Source organism: Triturus cristatus, chromosome 8 (genome assembly GCF_964204655.1).
Source record: "Triturus cristatus chromosome 8, aTriCri1.1, whole genome shotgun sequence".
NCBI classification, from domain to species: Eukaryota; Metazoa; Chordata; class Amphibia; order Caudata; family Salamandridae; genus Triturus; species Triturus cristatus.
The window spans coordinates 835,865,994-835,884,600 of record NC_140591.1 but is presented as its reverse complement, the minus strand read 5'-3'; the positions used below and the strand labels follow the sequence as shown (position 1 = coordinate 835,884,600).

Genomic DNA, 18,607 nt, shown 5'->3' with positions numbered 1-18,607 from the left:
ATATCCTCCTTAATCTCACCAAGAAACTAGAGTTGTCTGATATAAACTGTGTATAATATATAAACAAATAAATAAATACAAATATAGGAATACAAGAATGAACTGCATAGGCTAAAGTACAGACACTGTACATGCAGTTTTCTGAGTTTGAAGCACAATATTTTCTCAGCCATATTTTTGCATCTGCCACAAGCAGTTCTTAAAGAGCATTAAGCAATTTCTGGGAAGAGTCATCTAGAGGTAGCTATATGGAAGTGTTGAAGATGGAAGTTGTGCCATTATTATTAGAACCGTTAACACAAGTCAACATCTGGACTTTACCCTGTACAGTTCAAGCAGTATAGTTTTGGCATCAACTTTGCTTTTTATTTAAACAGTGCTTTTAGTGGTGCAACCAGAAATTCATGGGTCTAGTAAGTAAGTAAGTAAGTAAGTAGCTTTATTCGATACAAACATATCATAAAAGCATTTTCCACACATTTTTTAAAAAAAGAACATTTTTAAAAAACAATCATCAGTATAAAAACATTTCATATCCGAAACAGCGTATTGGGTAAGGGGGGTCCTTCACTGGGTTAACAGTTTTCTTGCAGTTCTTAGACGCCAAGCCCAGCTCAAAAATTTTGCCATACAAGTGGAAAAAAAGGGTCTAGCATCTGTACGTAAAATATGCAGAGCTTCTAAGTGAGAGCGAGTTCCCAAACACCTGCACAAGGGCTTCAACCACCTACGTCTCGGAGCTACATAGACGCTACATTCAAACAGCATGTGGGACACAGACTCTACCCTTAGATCACAAAATGGGCAATAGGGTACAGTTTGAGCGGGCGGTTTCCAAGTGGACATGAACTCACATAGTGGAAGCACCCCCACCCTAAACTTAATGTACAGTGCTCTGTCCCATGAGCTCTGAATGGTATCTAGATAAAGTTCCCTTGACGGCGAGTCTTTGACCGACAGAAACAGAACTACAGATTTACAATGATTTATACTTCGGGCCCTCTCATTGTCTACCCATGCCCAATAAACCTTCTTTAACTGTTGTTTCGGGGGTGCAGATTTGTTGGCCCAAGCCTCTCCTAGGCCTAATTTGTAGAGCAGCTTTTTTACCTCCCTAAGCCAGATGATCTTATGAAAACCCGGTAATGACAAAATGTCATTCAAGGCTTCTGCATAGCTTCTTAGTTCCTGTACATTCCAGATCCTGGACCATAACAAAAGTGGGCGTAATTTTGCTTGGTCGCAGATTGCCCGGGTACCTGCATCTAGCAGCAATGGGATTGTTGGCGTGCTGTGGGGCAAACCCATTAGATCTTTATGGAAGTTGTTCTCAATATGGGCCAAAGTGTCAACTCCATGGGTGCCCCACAGCTCAGCACCATAAAGTGCCGCACTTACAACCCTAGCCCTATAAATGTCTAGGGGAGCCCCAATAGGTTTTAATACTGAGGCTCGCTGTTCCTTGAGCAACGCACCTGCCACCCTTTTGTGAGTAAGAAGGATTTTTTGGTGGTGTGCCTTCCAACTCATGGTATCACTGATGCGTATACCCAGATAATCAAATTCTTTGACGCGATCAAGTGGGACAGAATCTAGGACCGGGGGATAGACGGATTTTTTGGGCGGGTTAAGGACTAAAAACTTAGTTTTGCCTATGTTTATAGCCAAACCCCTTCCTTCACAGAAGGTTTGAAAGCTAGAAAGCAGCGATTGAATGCCCATTGGTGATTTTGAGATTAGGAGGGTATCGTCTGCGAACAGGAGCGTTGGGATTTTCCTACCAGCCAGGGTTGGTGCATCCGATGGTTGTTGTAGAAGATGCTCCACCACTCCGTTAATATAAAGAGAAAACAGAGTGGGGGCAAGCACGCAGCCCTGGCGAACGCCTCTGTCCACGGGGATACGAGATGTTTTCTCTCCCTGTGTACCCCATCTAATTTGGGCGAAATTCCTATCATGAAATTTCACGAGCAGCGACAGCAAATAAGGAGGGAGGCCTAACCCATCGAGGACGTTCCATAAAAGTGCACGTGGTACCAGGTCGAAGGCGGTCCGCAAGTCAATGAAGACTAGATACAGACTGCCCCCTCCCAGCACCACCACTTTCCAATAGATCATTAGAAGGCGGAACGTCTGCTCGATTGTGCCTGTTCCTGTTCTGAAGCCCGCTTGAAGATCTGACAGGATGTGATTTCCATCTGCCCACTCATTGATCCTGCCCAATACCACCTTCCCTGCTACCTTTTGAGAAGAGTCCAATAAACTAATTGGACGGTAGTTCGCTGGGTCGTCCCTAGAACCTTTTTTGAAAATAGGAACGACCTCAGCACCCCTCCATGAATCAGGAAAAACTCCACCCATCATAACTTCGTTCAAAAGCGAGGCAATTAATCTACTCCAAATGGGTGGGTAATTCCTGATAAGGTCTCCGGGGATTCCGTCAGGACCCGCTGCTTTGTTCGGGACAATACCTTGTATTGCTCTCTCTACTTCTAAGCTGGTAAATAGGGCATCATAGCACGGTAGGATGATTGTAGGATTAGGCAATAAACCCATGGGTGGGCAAGCTAGCTGGGGGAGGCCTGGGGGAGCGGAGTACAGTTGTGAGAAGTGGTCGAACCATACCCCCCCTATAATGTTACAAGTTAGCTGCTGGTCAGTGGGCTTTTCCCTAGATCTTAATAGGTCCCAGAACCTCTTGGCATCCTTCCTGGTGCTAGCCTCTACTAAGTCTCCCCAAAAGTTAAAATCATAAACCTGTTTGGCTTCAAATATGGTTTTTTTATAGAATTTTCTAGCAGCCCTAATAGCAACTGTGTCTTTGGACTTTAATGTCACAACAAGTTCCTTCTTAGCTTCACGACATTTTACAGTATACCACTTGTCTGACTGTTTAGGCAAGGTTTTCGGGGGACCCCTACGAGAGATTTGGGGAACAATAAATAAGTCACTCAGTGCCAAAACAGTCTCAGTGAATAGAGGTAAGATCTTATTGTCGGTTGAGCTTAAAGTGTTCATCCGGGGCTCCACCTCTTCCAAAATAGACCCGGCTTGGGCCATCCTTGTTTCATCAGCCAAGACTTTTGCCCACTTTAAGCGCCTGCTACAGTTTGCGGGGACTAATTCGTGGGAAGATTTCCACTTATGTCCGAGTGGGCCTTGGCTTCCAGCCTGCCAGGGAAATGAAATAGATAGCGATAAGGGGTTGTGGTCGCTATCGCCCGACACTATAACCTCCATATCTAGGTGATATAGCCAGAGATTGTAATTAAGCATAATATAATCAATCCTAGACGTATGGTCTTGTCTGTTATAAGTGTGTGCACCCATATGGTCAGATTTGGATCGGCCATTTGTCGGTCGCAAATTATGCTCCATACAGAGGGCATTGATCTCTATTGCGTTTTGCGACCATTTTGGAATCGGGTCAAGATTCAAAATAGGAATACCTCTCCTGGTGTCCTCCTCAAAAGTGTCCAAGATATCTTCGCTGGCCAAGGGCTCAAAACAGCAGTTAAAATCGCCTGCAAGCATTATATAGGAGTCCGCTTTGCAAGCAGCCAGGTTGTGGTTTAGGCCTGTAGTAGGTAGATGGGATACACCGCCTTTGGCACCCCTCAGGTAAATGTTGAAGATTTCCATACTTCTTCCCCCTTTGTGAGTTATCGTTAACCACTGGAGATCCGGTGATTGAGTAATTCTTTCTTTCACCCTGAAGCCGAGAGTAATACTAATCCATATAATAAGGCCGCCTGACGGGCGACCTTTGGATCCCTGCTCCTGGACTGCAGGGATAAAAAAGGTGGAAAATCCCACTCGATGTCTTGGCTCCAAACACCAGGTTTCCTGAAAGAGGCAAATGTGAAAGGGTTCCAGAAAGTCGTTCCATTCGGGGATGTCAAAGTTACGACCAAGACCAGCCACATTCCAAGATAAAATTTTTAAAACAGAGTCAGCTTTTGGAGAGACCTTGATGGGGTCAATGGGCATAGGCATAGGAGAAACAATCGCACCCACAGGTCTTGAGGACCTCACCAATGGCTCATTTTGCTGGAGAATGGGGGTCGCATAGGAGACCAGGCAGGTAGAATCCGGGTAATCAAGAGAAGTAGATGCAGGGGGGGTCATGGAGAGCAAGTTTGACCAATTTACCCTGCTACAATTTACTATTGTGTCCAATGACAAAGTCACCCCATCAACCCTTTCATTCTTGGATCGTCCTACTCGGACTGGACAATCAATGGAATGATGCCTTTGTGAGGTTAAGAATTCCCTTCGGGGTTGTTTGGGTGGTTGCACAGGGAGTCAATCCACCTCCTCTAGGCCACCAAATCTGTTAAAAGTAGAGAGACCATTCCAATGAGGGGGGGTCTCCCGGTGACACCAGGGCCTATTCGGCCGTTGGTGGTGTTGGACCAGTGACCAATTATCCCCCTGGTTACAGATGGATCGGGGGGGATAAAAAAAGGATAGTGGTTTGGGTTTGACTAAGGAGTCATCATTGCTGGGCCAACTACAGATGTGGTGTGCCGTGTGTGGGTCTTCGAAGGTCACTACTATGCAGTCCCCCGAACTGGATTTCAGCGTTGGCCCTACCCAGGGGGTCCTGCGGACCATCAGTACGCGACTTCTTCTACCATTGGGGATTGGTCTGTTAACATTTAACCAGTGCATTATTTTGTTTTTCAGCGACCAGTGATTTTCGAATTGGCCATTGCCTATCATAGGAACACCCGTCAAGACAACCACATAGTCGTTTGCCTCTGGGGGAAGGTCAATATAGCCTCCTCTAAAATTATCTTTGACTGGGGGAACCTGGGTTTTACTGGGAATCGATCTGTTTAGTGTTTCGCGTTTGGGATGTTGCAGGTTGCGTGTGAGACCTTGTGGGGGAGACTTTGGTTTAACACAAGCTTGCTCCTCCATAACTGGCCTTGGTTTAACGCGAGCTTGCTCCCCCATAACTGACCTTGGTTTAGGGACAGATTTTATTGTGGATGGTACTAAAGAGGAAGCTAGATTGGTTTGGGGTGCGGTAGGTTGTGGCATTGAGTCTGCTGCAATAATGCCCTGATTTTCCAGACTTTTCAACCCAAGAGTGGCCAAAGCAATAATGCTCTTCTCTATTTCTAGCAAGTTATTTTCTATCCTTGATAGTCTTAGATCTAGAGGTAACAAAAGTTTTTTAAGTGTGTCCCAAACCACCTCTATAAATTCTTTATTGTTATTGGTTAACCCGTCCACTTCGGGGTCCACACCTACTGGGGTATTAAGGAAGGGAATAGATGTATTTTGTCCCTGCCCCTCACTACATGACTGGGTATTAGGGGTATTCACTACTCCAGCTTTGGGTGCTGTGATGTTGGTCACTAGTAAATCTTTTGGGACAGCAATTTTCGCTTTCTTGCGGAAATAAGCTGAGCGAGAATTGCGTTTCCTCTTCGGTTGTTTACCACTGGGGATATTATTAGACAGATTCGGGAAAAGTGCAATGGGGACAGGAGTGTGCACACTAAGAGGTGTCGATGGAGTTTCCTCATTCTTACTTCCCGAGGCAAATTGGGGAGTAGCCGGGATCGGAGGATGGTAAACATCTGCCTGAGTGACTATACAATGCGGGCGGGCTGGGCGCTCAGGGGTAACAGAAGTGGCTATGTGGCCTAGAGAGGATTTCTTAGAAAGTGCAATTACTTGGGACACTCTTCTGGCGGCATCTAGTTCTAGCGAGACCCGAGATTGGAGCTTGAATATCTCTTCGTCTATAGCTATGTTAGTGCGGGTTATAAAGTCATCCATGGGGCCACTAATTTGTGACCCACGTTTAGAAGACTTGCTACGGGTTACCCTTGGATCCATAGCGCTAAGGCACTGTAACAAAGGTAGATCTATTTCCCCTCAGTTATTAGTTTAGCTTCCAAAACTGTCGAGCCAAGAGGGGTGGGCCAGTCCAGTCCTCTCAGTCCTCGAACGGCCTCAAACGGCCCGCTCTTTGCCCGGTCTTAGCCCCGGACGCTCCCGCGCGCTCCCGCGCAGCGTCACTCTCCGATATTTATGGGCCAAAGACCAATGGGGTATGTTGTAAGAAGTTGGGGGCGGGGCGTTCAGGGAGAGCGGGGCCAGGTGACTCAGCCTCCGGGACCGGGACTCCTGGGAAGGTGAGTCCCGGTTCACGCTCGCAGCCCTGATTCCTCACACGCCCCCACAGAGCAGCCAGGCAGGAGACCACAGACAGGCGATACAGGTGAGGGGATTCCGCAGCGGGACCCGCGAAGCGGGTTCCGCAAGTCGTGGGTTTGAGCAGCCCTCACACAGGTGCAGCGTCGGCCAGGACCAACAAACAAACAGCGTCCCACGAAGAAAGGGTCCAGGTGCCTTTTAAGTTTGTAAAAAGGTGGGGGCGGGGCGTTCAGGGAGAGCGGGGCCAGGTGACTCAGCCTCCGGGACCGGGACTCCTGGGAAGGTGAGTCCCGGTTCATGCTCGCAGCCCTGATTCCTCACACGCCCCCACAGAGCAGCCAGGCAGGAGACCACAGACAGGCGATACAGGTGAGGGGATTCCGCAGCGGGACCCGCGAAGCGGGTTCCGCAAGTCGTGGGTTTGAGCAGCCCTCACACAGGTGCAGCGTCGGCCAGGACCAACAAACAAACAGCGTCCCACGAAGAAAGGGTCCAGGTGCCTTTTAAGTTTGTAAAAAGGTGGGGGCGGGGCGTTCAGGGAGAGCGGGGCCAGGTGACTCAGCCTCCGGGACCGGGACTCCTGGGAAGGTGAGTCCCGGTTCACGCTCGCAGCCCTGATTCCTCACACGCCCCCACAGAGCAGCCAGGCAGGAGACCACAGACAGGCGATACAGGTGAGGGGATTCCGCAGCGGGACCCGCGAAGCGGGTTCCGCAAGTCGTGGGTTTGAGCAGCCCTCACACAGTTGCAGCGTCGGCCAGGACCAACAAACAAACAGCGTCCCACGAAGAAAGGGTCCAGGTGCCTTTTAAGTTTGTAAAAAGGTGGGGGCGGGGCGTTCAGGGAGAGCGGGGCCAGGTGACTCAGCCTCCGGGACCGGGACTCCTGGGAAGGTGAGTCCCGGTTCACGCTCGCAGCCCTGATTCCTCACACGCCCCCACAGAGCAGCCAGGCAGGAGACCACAGACAGGCGATACAGGTGAGGGGATTCCGCAGCGGGACCCGCGAAGCGGGTTCCGCAAGTCGTGGGTTTGAGCAGCCCTCACACAGGTGCAGCGTCGGCCAGGACCAACAAACAAACAGCGTCCCACATGGGTCTAGTAGTCACAGGGTGTAGGTTCCACAAAAATTTGAAACAGACTTGAGTGTGTTAACTAACCCAATCATGCACTTCATAAAGTCTTTCATTAAATTCACAAATCAAGAGTCAATAAACATTCTAAGGAAAACAAATATCAAAAGAAAACAAGTTTCGGAACAAAGAGATATGAAGATGATCTTCACAATATGAAGCAATTGTAAACAGCAGTATTGATCCTCTCAAATAGGGGATACAAAAGTAACGTGAATGGATAAACAAGGTCACTATTAGTCTATACTACATACAATAGACCACTGTAACGAGGGTACCATATAATTAGTGAGTGACAGTATACTGTGTTTTTCTGATGTGAGAGACCAAAAGAAATTTGGCAGTGCAAAAGTACTATGGTATTTCATAGAAAATTGGAAGAAATACATAACAGGTAAACATAAGCCATTTTGCCTTGAAGTAAAAGAGTTTTACAAGACCATAAACGTTTAATCGCGTAACTCACTAGTTTTTTTTTCTCTGAGGCTACTTCCTCTTCTGCATCAGATGAATTAATCTGTTCCTCAGCACTTGACCAGTCTTCAACTTCTTCCGCAGCATCAAGGGATTGAGATGCTCTTGCCCAACCTGTAGGACGCATTAACGAAAATTGTAGCGTAATACTTCACACAGAGCACAGATTCGTAGACCAAAAATTAAATGCGGCATCAGCAGCAAAACGTAGCTATACATTTAAAGTAACTACTCATACTTCCTGAGATAGTTATGTTTTATACTCGTTGCGAGTTGGGCAGGATACTGTGTTCATTACAAAAATCCAGGCTTAATTATTTTTAAAAAATGCTGATTAGTGGATTGGTCATAGGTTTAACAGTTGAGCTAATCAATCGCACCCAGGTTATATAAATTGTCATAGGAGCAAAAAAGTCTGTTTTGCTCGTGCCCTACTCTCTGCGACACTTTCTTTTTTTTTTTTTTTTTTATGTTTGAAAAGCTTTATTCAAGAAAGAATAAATACAGAGGCATCAGCCCAATATAAGAAACGAACAAATGGAATGATACACTTTCTAATCACAGAAGAAACTGATATACATAGTGCGGATGTACAGTAGGTATCCATACAATATAAAATTAGGTTCCTTTATTTATATGGTGGCACCAGACAACGCAAGTCAAAGATTACTTTTCCTTATGTGTATGCATGTGCATGGGGAAAAAAAGGACCTAGGGGTGTGCTAACTGTACACTACCAGGGAGGTGCAGCATAGTTTGTACACTTCAGATGGTGCCCTATTGTAGGGGGCAAAGCCCCAGGTGCCCTCCACAAACTGCACTCTTATAAGACTGTCCTTGGCACCTCTACAGAGTCAGAATGAATGGACAAGCGCAGAGACACTATGTATGTAGGTACATATTGCACCATGGCACCTGGAAGGGAGGGACTAAAGAGTCCCAGTAGCTCAGCTTAACAAACACTGAGTGACAGGAAACCCACGGCCCCATGTGTCAGGGCTGTGCACTGCCTACAGCCTATGCACTAAAATACTAGGTTAGTACAAGTGTTACAGACGACACATTTATGAAACTGGAGTGAGAAGTTATCCTCTCAGAGTAAATCAGGGCCACTATCATTATCTGGGCTCTGGTGCCAATATATACAGTGGGCGTGCTAAATACATACACAACTACATGCTGGATGTACAAGTTAAGCATGTTCATTTTTCCCTACAATCATGTCACTGCTTGCTATTTCCAGTTAAAACAAACACTAGCAATACCAGTAGGTCTGGCTTTACTATGCTATACCCTGCACTCTCACAAAGCCACAGTCACTTACCTCTGGTGTATTGGAAACGAAAGTGAGAACTAAGAAAGACTGTCTGCAAACACTGGTGTGATGGAACATGGGTACAACCAAGAGGGAACGAGAAGAGGAATGAAGCATATGAAAGCACGTCGAGGGCTAAAGCCGAGAGTCAAGATAATCAAAGCCAGCACCAAGTGCCTTTGGCCCCATCCAAAGTGTCTTAAGCAAGATCGATGTATTCACCAGTCCCTTGTTGAGGATGTCCAATTGGGATTGGGGATTAACAAAAGTGTGATGAGGTAAATTACTTAACAGAAGTGACACTCTGAAGGTGACCTAGAAGATATTTAGGTAAGCCAAGCAGGACTGTATTCCTATAATCCTAATAGAAGTGGATAGCTGTCTGGATCACCATCCATCTCCCTTCAACTAAGAAGCAAAAAAAAAAATGTATTCTTCAAAAATGGACCAGCAATCTTGTTTAGATGTGGGCAGAAGGTAAGGTCAGCGAGGATAGTAACAAACATTTGTGGTCATAGTAGCAGGAGCTGGATGTGGGCAAAGAACAAGTGATGACACAACAGAAGTCCAGGTTTAAGAATGATTCTCTAAACCAACATCTTTGTTTTATGTCCATTCAGATACTAAATGTTTTTGCCCTTCTAACATGAGGCTTAGGCATGATGTTCCTGAAGTTTAATGGGAAAGTTCGAGATACCTTTTTTTGTATCAGGAACTGAATGTCAATAGTGAAGTTAAAGATGCAAAGTCAAAATAATGAATTAAAATGATTAAAGGGGTTCAACCACTAATTGTGAAATATTTCTCAATAAAGCAGTTCTCAGTGTTCTTTCTTTTAAAAAGAACAAGTACTTGCATACAACACTACTAAACATTTAACAAAAATTACAAATGTACAGAATGAAAACAAGTCCTTTTTCTACACCACCTGAACTAGAGATGTGTGTGTAAAGGTCTCTTAATGTTCAACGACGTCCAGCCTATCCCTGTGGTATTTGTCAAAGTGGTCACAATTTGAAACGCTTTTTATTGCAGGGTTTTGTCAGAGGTTTCACAATGTAAACCTTTCCTAGTTCATTTGTCAAGTCATTCACAGTCTGAGAGTGCAGAGCAGTCCAAGCCTGACTAAAGAAGATTTAGGTTAGAAGCTCAGAACGGAGCAACACACAAAAATAGCAAAATAAATCGATGTCCAACAAATGTCTTTTCTTTAAAAACTAAATGTACTTTGGGGCACACACAACCATATGTTATACTCCAATTTACATGATGTCATGTGGAATTACATACTGGAAACCCTTGCAGACTAACTAAAATGTAATCACATACTCTCAAAGAAATAGCACAGCTACAACTAATCTTGCATATGTTGTCTGACAGATATCATGTGATAATGTATGCACTAGGAGGTTCTGATCGTAAAAAGGGGAAACATCCTTAACTACTAAGTTTTTATAACAACTTACCTGAACAACGAATCCTGAACCATGACTTCCCTAAAACACGACTTTCCTTAACACAACTTTCCTAAACCACGACTCTCTCCCCTCCCCTCCGCTCCTTCTGTCCTGATACGATCTTTGCCCCCTTCATCCTGCAAGCTTGGTAATGCGTGGCACGTATCTGCCAAGGGATTTGCCATGAATCATCCCATGAACGTTGGGCTTCGGGGTCATGTAGTGGCTATGTGTGATCACAGACATCGGGGAATACGCTATGCCGGAATTGTATTTACACTCTCTTAAAATGACCGTCATATTTATTGAGGCGAAGTTAATTTACTGGGTTTACACGATGAAGACACCGTTTATATGATGCACTTAATTGGTGATGAATGGTCTGAGGGGGGCCAACAGATGGATGTGCGTCAGTTTATTTATATGTTTCCATTAAGATTTCATCTCAGGGTCTTCGGCAGACCTAGGCATTACCCGATTGCCTTTGGCAGAAGCTGCTTAGGGCCGACAGACCAAGTTTATATTTCCCTACATCCCTGGTCAGTGCCATAACACGAGTAATAAAGTAATTTCAAATGAAGGCTTGGGCACCCACTACAAAGTGCCATTTTCAAAAATATTCCATTAATAAAACTTTATCATCTTCAAATCAACCCTCATAACTTTTGTTTTTAATGTTTCTTCTCTAATTTTTTTTATTTTAAAAGTGATTGTATCATATAATATGACAACATGTGCTTCACAGTACACATCACGTCATGGGGGCATTATTCATATGCCTGTCTAAATATTTCAAAGCAGTTCTGAGAAAAATGAAAAAGTAAAAGAACTCTTAGCACAAAACACATCAAAGACTACTATTTTGCTTCACACACAGAAGTATTGTTATTACAATAGTGCCATCTATTGGCCAGTCACAAGGTTGTTTTTTCGTGGTTTAGGAAATCGTTGTAAAAAAGTAGTGATTTGGCATTGCTCATTGCTTAGCCTTCGTGGTTAAGGAATTCGTGGTTTAGGCAGTAGTTGTTTAATCATACATCCCGTAAAAAGACAGCAAGTGCTCTATTTGGGAGGATTGGAAGACATGAATCTTTTTACAGAGCCTCTGACAAGTCTTTCAGTATGCAAAATGAAAGACCTACTGCCTGTATCACCAAATTTGATAAACAATAAAGCACACATGATGACTTAAAAATGAAGATAACCATGACCATGTTGTCTTTGCCTAGAGAGACAATCACATAATTTAGGCAACCATAAAGTATATATTGCAGTGAACATAAACTTTCCTTATAGAAACATCAAGCATTTACCCCCTTCCTTTTGCATTTGTCAGAGGGATAATGTAAAACCAATGTCTACTGTACCTGCTAAATAGTTTAAAATGTAATGCCGCTTCCTATGGGGCTTGTCATGGAGCTCATAATAACAACCCACTTCTAATTTTATTTGTCAGAGGGTTCACAATATGAAACCCCTCCTTATTGTATTGGCAACAGGGTTAGAGCATGCAAAACCACTTCCTACTGCATTTGACCCAAGGTCCACATTAACAATGTCCCATTCAGTTATGAGCAATCCATCTACTTCATAGATGGACTAGCACAACTCTTTTTCATTTAAATGGTTTTAGAGATTGACATGTGGTCAGAGCCACAGACCCTCTCTTAGCACTGCTCTTACAGGTCCAAAAATTGGAGATAGTGCATCCACATTCCCGGTCTAGAAAATATGTATAAAAGTAGGACTCGAAATAACACTCTTGTTTCCAGTTCCAAGTCCTTCAAGGCCAAGGCAAAGAATGTTCTCCAGAGTACTCAAAGAACGGATGTGTGACCTGGGCTGATGTCTGCCTGAGAGCCAGTCATCCAGATGAGTGGTGACATTAACTAAAGGCTGCACTTTCAGCTGGTGGAGGTGAGGATCTGCCAGAATGGCTGCCAGCTGACAGACGAAAGGAATCTGCCTAGACCCATAGGAGGAGACACTGTCCAGGGGGAGAAGCCCAGTGTTCTTCCCGGTGCTGTGGAGCACTCAGAGGAAGAGTGCGGCTAAGTGCGAGCTCAGAGTGCCTGTTAGGGTGCCCAGTCTCACCTATCCTTATCCTGGCTTGAACCCCTCTCCATAATTTCCTGCTTTAGGCTGAAACTGCCTAACTGGCCCAGTCAGGGCTGCAAGTGCCATACAACGACATCAATCAGGCCTGGGCTGCGACTACCTCATTGGTCTGGTCATAGCTGCCACCGTTGTATGACATCGGTCAACTGAGGGCTGCACCAGCCATGGCATGAGGCCTGCCTGAGGGAGGCCTGCATTCCACATACTTGGGCTGCTGCACTGCAAAAAGAGGGCCGGGCAGCTATACGCTCAGAGATGCATCTGGTTCACGTGGCGGGCCCTGAAGATGCTCTTGCTCACCTCAGCTCGCCTGAGAGATGACTCTAAAATGCTAGATACGTTCCAGAGACAGTAGCAAGAGGCCCCACAAACCCATTAGACCACAAAAGGAAAGAGGCTTGAAAACAAAGAGGATGAAGTACACATATGGCTTGTGGGGGACATTAGAGACTCAACCTGTGCCCCTGACTCATGCCTTCAACATCACTAGGAGAGGGAATCAGCCAATAAGCAGTAACACATGATGGGTTTAGTGCAGACGGGGGAAGTAGCAGGTGTAGCACCACAGAGGATGGCATCACCAGGATGATGGACTTGTACCTTAAAATGAATTTTGCAGTATTAAGTACCACTCTGTCGTTACATGTCTTTTCTTTTTCTTTCTGATACATATTCTCCAGATTACTCCAGAGATCTCAATGCTAACCAATCACAAAAAGAACTTGAGCTCAACAGAGAGCTATTTCTCTAACAAACAATTACTTTTATGTGAAAAACTGTTGCACAAAGCCGTTTGTAGACAAGATGAACTAGAATAGCACCTTAAGCTGCAACATAAAATTAAAAATTCAAGGTTTCATCAAAAGGCAAAATACTTTTTCTAAAATATCAAGTTATGGTCTTTCTAAAAAAACAACAACACACATATATATATACTACTCACTAAAACGAAGCCATAAAAAACACACACACATACAAGTGCAAAGCACATTCCAATCCATGCTGGTTGACAAACAACAACAAACTCAAAAGCAGTGTACCTACCATTTGGAAGTGGTATTGAGGGAAATGCAAAAGAGGCATTAGGTGCATGCGAAAAGCATTTAGTCAGTTCTCTGACGTAATCCCGTGGAACTCCCTCCCGGATCAGCTTTCGAGCCAGGTGTCCCATTTGCTTTTCCGCAAAGCCTTAAAGACCTGGCTTTTTTCTCAGACCTCGGTATGAGCATGTCTTTCTGTCTGCACCCCCAGTTTCCGCATACAGCGCCTTGACGCCCTTGGGCTAAGTCCACGCTCTACAAATGTTATATTCATTCAATCTATGAGTTTGAAATGAGGAAGAATGAGGCATTTAACAATTGGTAATGGGAAAATGGCAAACGGGGGAGGAATATTTTACGAGCACGTTATCTCTTACTTGAAACTTTTTTCTCAGGTATTTTTTGCCAGAAAATTGACACAATCTACTGCATATTGCTGCTATTTACACATTTTTATTGTCAGTGCCTATGTGCAATTCTCCTGGAAGGTCAAACTATCCATTTATCTCTCCTTAGAAGTTTATGAAAAGTTGGGAAGTATAGGTTTCAATATGTAGAACTGTAAATCAGACAGCTGTACACTACCAAAAGCGCTGCATTTTGACTAGCTCTTAGCCAGCATATGTATAACCAGGAGATTCATAGGTAACTCCTGAGAAAAGCCATATTCTAATATCAACCCACAAATCTCAGCACCTTCTTCACCTACCAGCTGCCCGTGAAAATCACCAATTGTTCTGTTTCACCTGTGAGTTGTCTTATATATACATATATATATATATATATTCACTGAAAAAACCATAGGTTTCACACATGTTATAGTTAGCGGAAATTTTACTGATAAAAAACCAGTGAAATTCCCCCGTTATAGTTAGTGCAGGCAACTATAACTCACGCGACCGCAATCCTCTGCTGATGCTAATACTGTATTTAGACACTTATTTGCCCATGTCTTCTTCCATACATTTTTAGCTATACATATATTACAAATATTTTTTTTTCATAAAGACACATATGTCATCAGCAGAAGATTGCGGTCGCGTGAGTTATAGTTGCCTGCACTAACTATAACGGGGGAATTTCACTGGTTTTTTATCAGTAAAATTTCCGCTAACTATAACATGTGTGAAACCTATGGTTTTTTCAGTGAATTTGCAAGGTTTTTTAAATGCTAATTCCTAACTATAACGTGTGTGAAACCTATGGTTTTTTCAGTGAATTTGTACGTTTTTTTAAATGCTATGTTACTTTACGCCATTCGTGGCGTGCGCGCCCACTTAACGCAGTTCGTTCCGTGCGTGCACAGTAAGCACGCGGTGCTTACTGTGCTTACGGTGCTTATAAGCCATGCACAAATGGTGCCCTTCGGGCACCATTTGCACACGGGGTGGAGAGAGTGTGGATAATTTTTTCTTTTATTATTTTTGTTAAAAATATTGTGGTTTTTCACACGACTGATAAGCCCTGTACATTTGGTGGCCTGCGCCCACCAAAAGCACAGGGGGTGAGGAGAGTGTGGATAGTGTTTTTTTTTTTACATTTTTTACCGTACGCGTACGGTAAGCGTAATCGGCGAAATTAGCGAAAAAATAAAAATGGCATTTTTGGCCTTGGGGGGTCTTGGGGGACTCCCTCAACATGGCTATGTTTGTGTGAGCTGTCAAAACAGCTCCTTTACATGTGTATTGGTTTTATTTAACAACCTAACTCTCAGTGCGAGAGAGAAAATGGCGGCCGCCGCTTCCTGGTTTCGGCCGATTCGAATGTTTACTAAGATCTAAGAGCCAATCAGAATCGCGCTCGCGCACGCCACCGTACGCGTACGGTAAGCTTACGGTAAGCGTACCGTAAGCTGGCTCAGATATATATATTGATTTAAAGGCTATTTTCTCAGAATCTACTGAACAGATTTACACCAAACCTACAAAAGGCACTTCCTTGACCTGAGGACTACCTCTCTGCCAAATTTCAAGTAATTCTGTTCAGCCGTTCGGGCTGTAGCCCTGTCTAAAGGTCCTATGGAAAAATGCATGGGAAAAACGTGTTTTGGGACCCCCCTTTTATCTCAGCCCCTGCTTGACGAATCCTCCCGAGACTTTCAGGGTAGGAGCGGAGCGTAGCGTCCCACCTATTTTGAGAAATTCGCGAGGATTCGTCGACCGGCGCCAAAGTTATTCAAAATAGAATGTTGCGGATTTCCTATGGAAAAGGGGTCCTAACTATAACTACCTACTGGCGACCGCCAGTAGGTAATATATATATATATATATATATATATATATATATATATATATATATATATATATATATATATATATTTATTTATATATATATTTATATATATAGAGAGAGAGAGAGAGAGAGGGAGAGACAGAGAGAGAGACAGAGATGACAACTCACAGTTATAGCAGAACAATTGGTGATCTTCACTGGCAGCTGTTAGCCGAAGAAGGTGCTGAGATTTGTGGGTTGATATTGGAATGTGGCTTTTCTCATGAGTTACCTATATAGAGACAGAGAGTCATGTTTCTTTCCACAGAAACACAATTTCCTCGAGAAAGTAATCCTGAGAATCCATGCATTTTCTTTAATTGTAGTAACAAGTGGTATATTTTGAAATTTTAAAAAAAAAAATCTTGACTGGATTCGATAAAGGGTATATTACTGCTTCCCATTGTTAACATGTATTCAGTTGCAAGTTTAATGTACATAATAATTTCTAAGTAGAATAAAATTGTATTATTTAGTTATTCCAGTTTTTTTTAATGTAACGTTCAGTTTAATTGTGCTTCCTCAAAATAATCTTTCCTTCAAAAGGTGTCCTTTCATTTTAGATGCGTCTGTATGTCTTTAAAACTGGTTTTCTATGAATTGATTTCCAACAATGTGTTTCTCATTTTTCGTTTTTCCATTAATTCAATTATTAATACATGCACTACCTAACAACACATTTGTGAATTTCAACACGTTTTAAGGGTCTGATTTTCAATAGCAGTGTTATTCAAGGAAGAGGGCAGTCCCAGGTAGGTACTGAGCGGGGTGGACAAAGGCCTTATGCTTCACCTCAGAACCTTCTGAATCTACCTCAGTCAATACCTACCTAGGAGTGAACTCTACCTTGGATAATATTGCTTAATTATGGCCTCCTGATCATACAATGATTTTTAACATATATTCTTCAAATCAAATTCTACAGTGTCCTTGCTTTTAATGGGGCAGTTTGTGGACTCTTCTTTAGAAGGTTTTGATTAATAACACTGTTTTATGTGTGGAATCTTGCATACCAGTGGCCTATCATTCTATCAAGACGTCTAAGTGAGTAAATGTGCAACATTTTCTGTGAATCAGGTCTAAGCTTTCCAAAGCTGCAAACATAAATGGACAAATATTCAGGAGAATGTGAAGTTACAATAAATATGGCACACCATGGACAATCTCTGAGCCCCAATCTGCACAAAGTTTCAAAAAAGTAATTGCACAAGAATCAATCCACAATACCAGAAAGGTAATTTCCACAGCAAACCACAAAGCTGTACATTACAATTACCTCTTCGGCGCAGGGCCGCTGGGTCAAGGTTGGATGTACTTAGCCATTTGGCCTTTGTCAATGTTAGCACTGAACTTGAATCTGTGGAAGAACTTATGGTAAGTTCCTGACATGTATATTAAAGTGTTCACTTTACAAAATATTTCAGCAGCAAACAGGTAGGAAAATTCTTTGTTATAAATTCCACATGAAAGGCTGTAAATAAATCGGTGGCTGTAATTTCAGGGATTGGCAAATATAATTTGGTCTAATACATTTTTCATACCTATATTAATTTTTTAACGATACACTGTGTATGTGGATAGATGTAAAGCAATGTAGTGCTGTACAAAAAACACTACAGAAGTAACATTTTAGTTACATCAAATATATTTCTACATATATTTTCAAAACTATATCTGGAATTTATCTGAATTGAATAGGCGTGCTCCTAAAGTACAGGTGGAGGCAGTGATTTTTTTTATTGAGTTTTCCCATACCTGTGCTTTGAGGAAACCAAAGTGTGCTTACCAAGTGAAACTGGAACTGTGGTTATATTTTAAGGGAGCTGAAATTTCAAATATTTCCTAACTATGTGTATTGCTAAGTGCTCCTTTTGGAACTTCGCTCTCCAACTGCTCCAAGATACTCACTCCAGAATTAATGCACTTGCTTTAGTAATTAATTTATTTCTAGAATAATTTTCATGTCATTTCTCTAATGGGTCTGCGTTAAAAGTGTGTGCTTAAAGTAGATGCTGATAAAAAATGTAATCCTATGTCCTCTATCATTCTTTTAGTACCGACAAAGGGATGAGTTATTGGTGTGGAAATTAGAATTCAGATATGGAACAACACAGATAACCACAATTCAAGGGGTTTTCCAGACTGCTCATCCAAAGCATGATACTGATTACTCTAGTTAGGTCACAGAACAGACAGATGATATCTGGACCCCATACTTTTTGAGTCTTGGGTTTATTAGGTACAAATGGCAATGGAAATGAGACATTCAATGTCATTTAGTGATGCGGCATTCCATTGTGAGACAGATATTTACATGCACAGAATTTGGATTAAGACCACCTTATTCATTTCCAGTAGTTCCCTGGTCCACAACTGTGCCACCACAAAGAAATATCCTAGTAGGGCAGGCACTGAATCTCTGAGCTGTAAGCTAAAAGGCTCGATCCCACCCTACCGCACTTGGCACCAGTACCATTTTATTCTGAAAGACAATAATGCTCCCACATGCATGCTAAACACAGAAGATAAAGATTATATAGGATTTTTGTTTTATAAATGTTGTTCCTCCTTATTCAAAACATAAATATACTGCAGACTTCTATAACAGAAAACATACAGTGAA

The 18,607-nt window shown here is 43.1% G+C and overlaps 1 protein-coding gene across 20 annotated transcripts in view; it reads right to left on the bottom strand.

Annotated features, from left to right (window-relative positions):
* Positions 1–18,607, bottom strand: part of MCF2L (MCF.2 cell line derived transforming sequence like) — a 927,044-nt gene that overhangs the window by 12,808 nt on the left and 895,629 nt on the right. For 15 of the 20 annotated variants that reach the window (XM_085622295.1, XM_085622296.1, XM_085622298.1 and 12 more), the window contains 2 exons: positions 17,261–17,341; positions 7,776–7,897 (listed from right to left, as the gene is read on the bottom strand). In XM_085622295.1, the coding sequence (XP_085478421.1) occupies positions 7,776–7,897; positions 17,261–17,341 (203 nt within the window). The remainder of the gene's footprint in view (positions 1–7,775; positions 7,898–17,260; positions 17,342–18,607) is intronic. The other 5 variants (XM_085622305.1, XM_085622314.1, XM_085622311.1 and 2 more) reach the window with 1 other exon arrangement.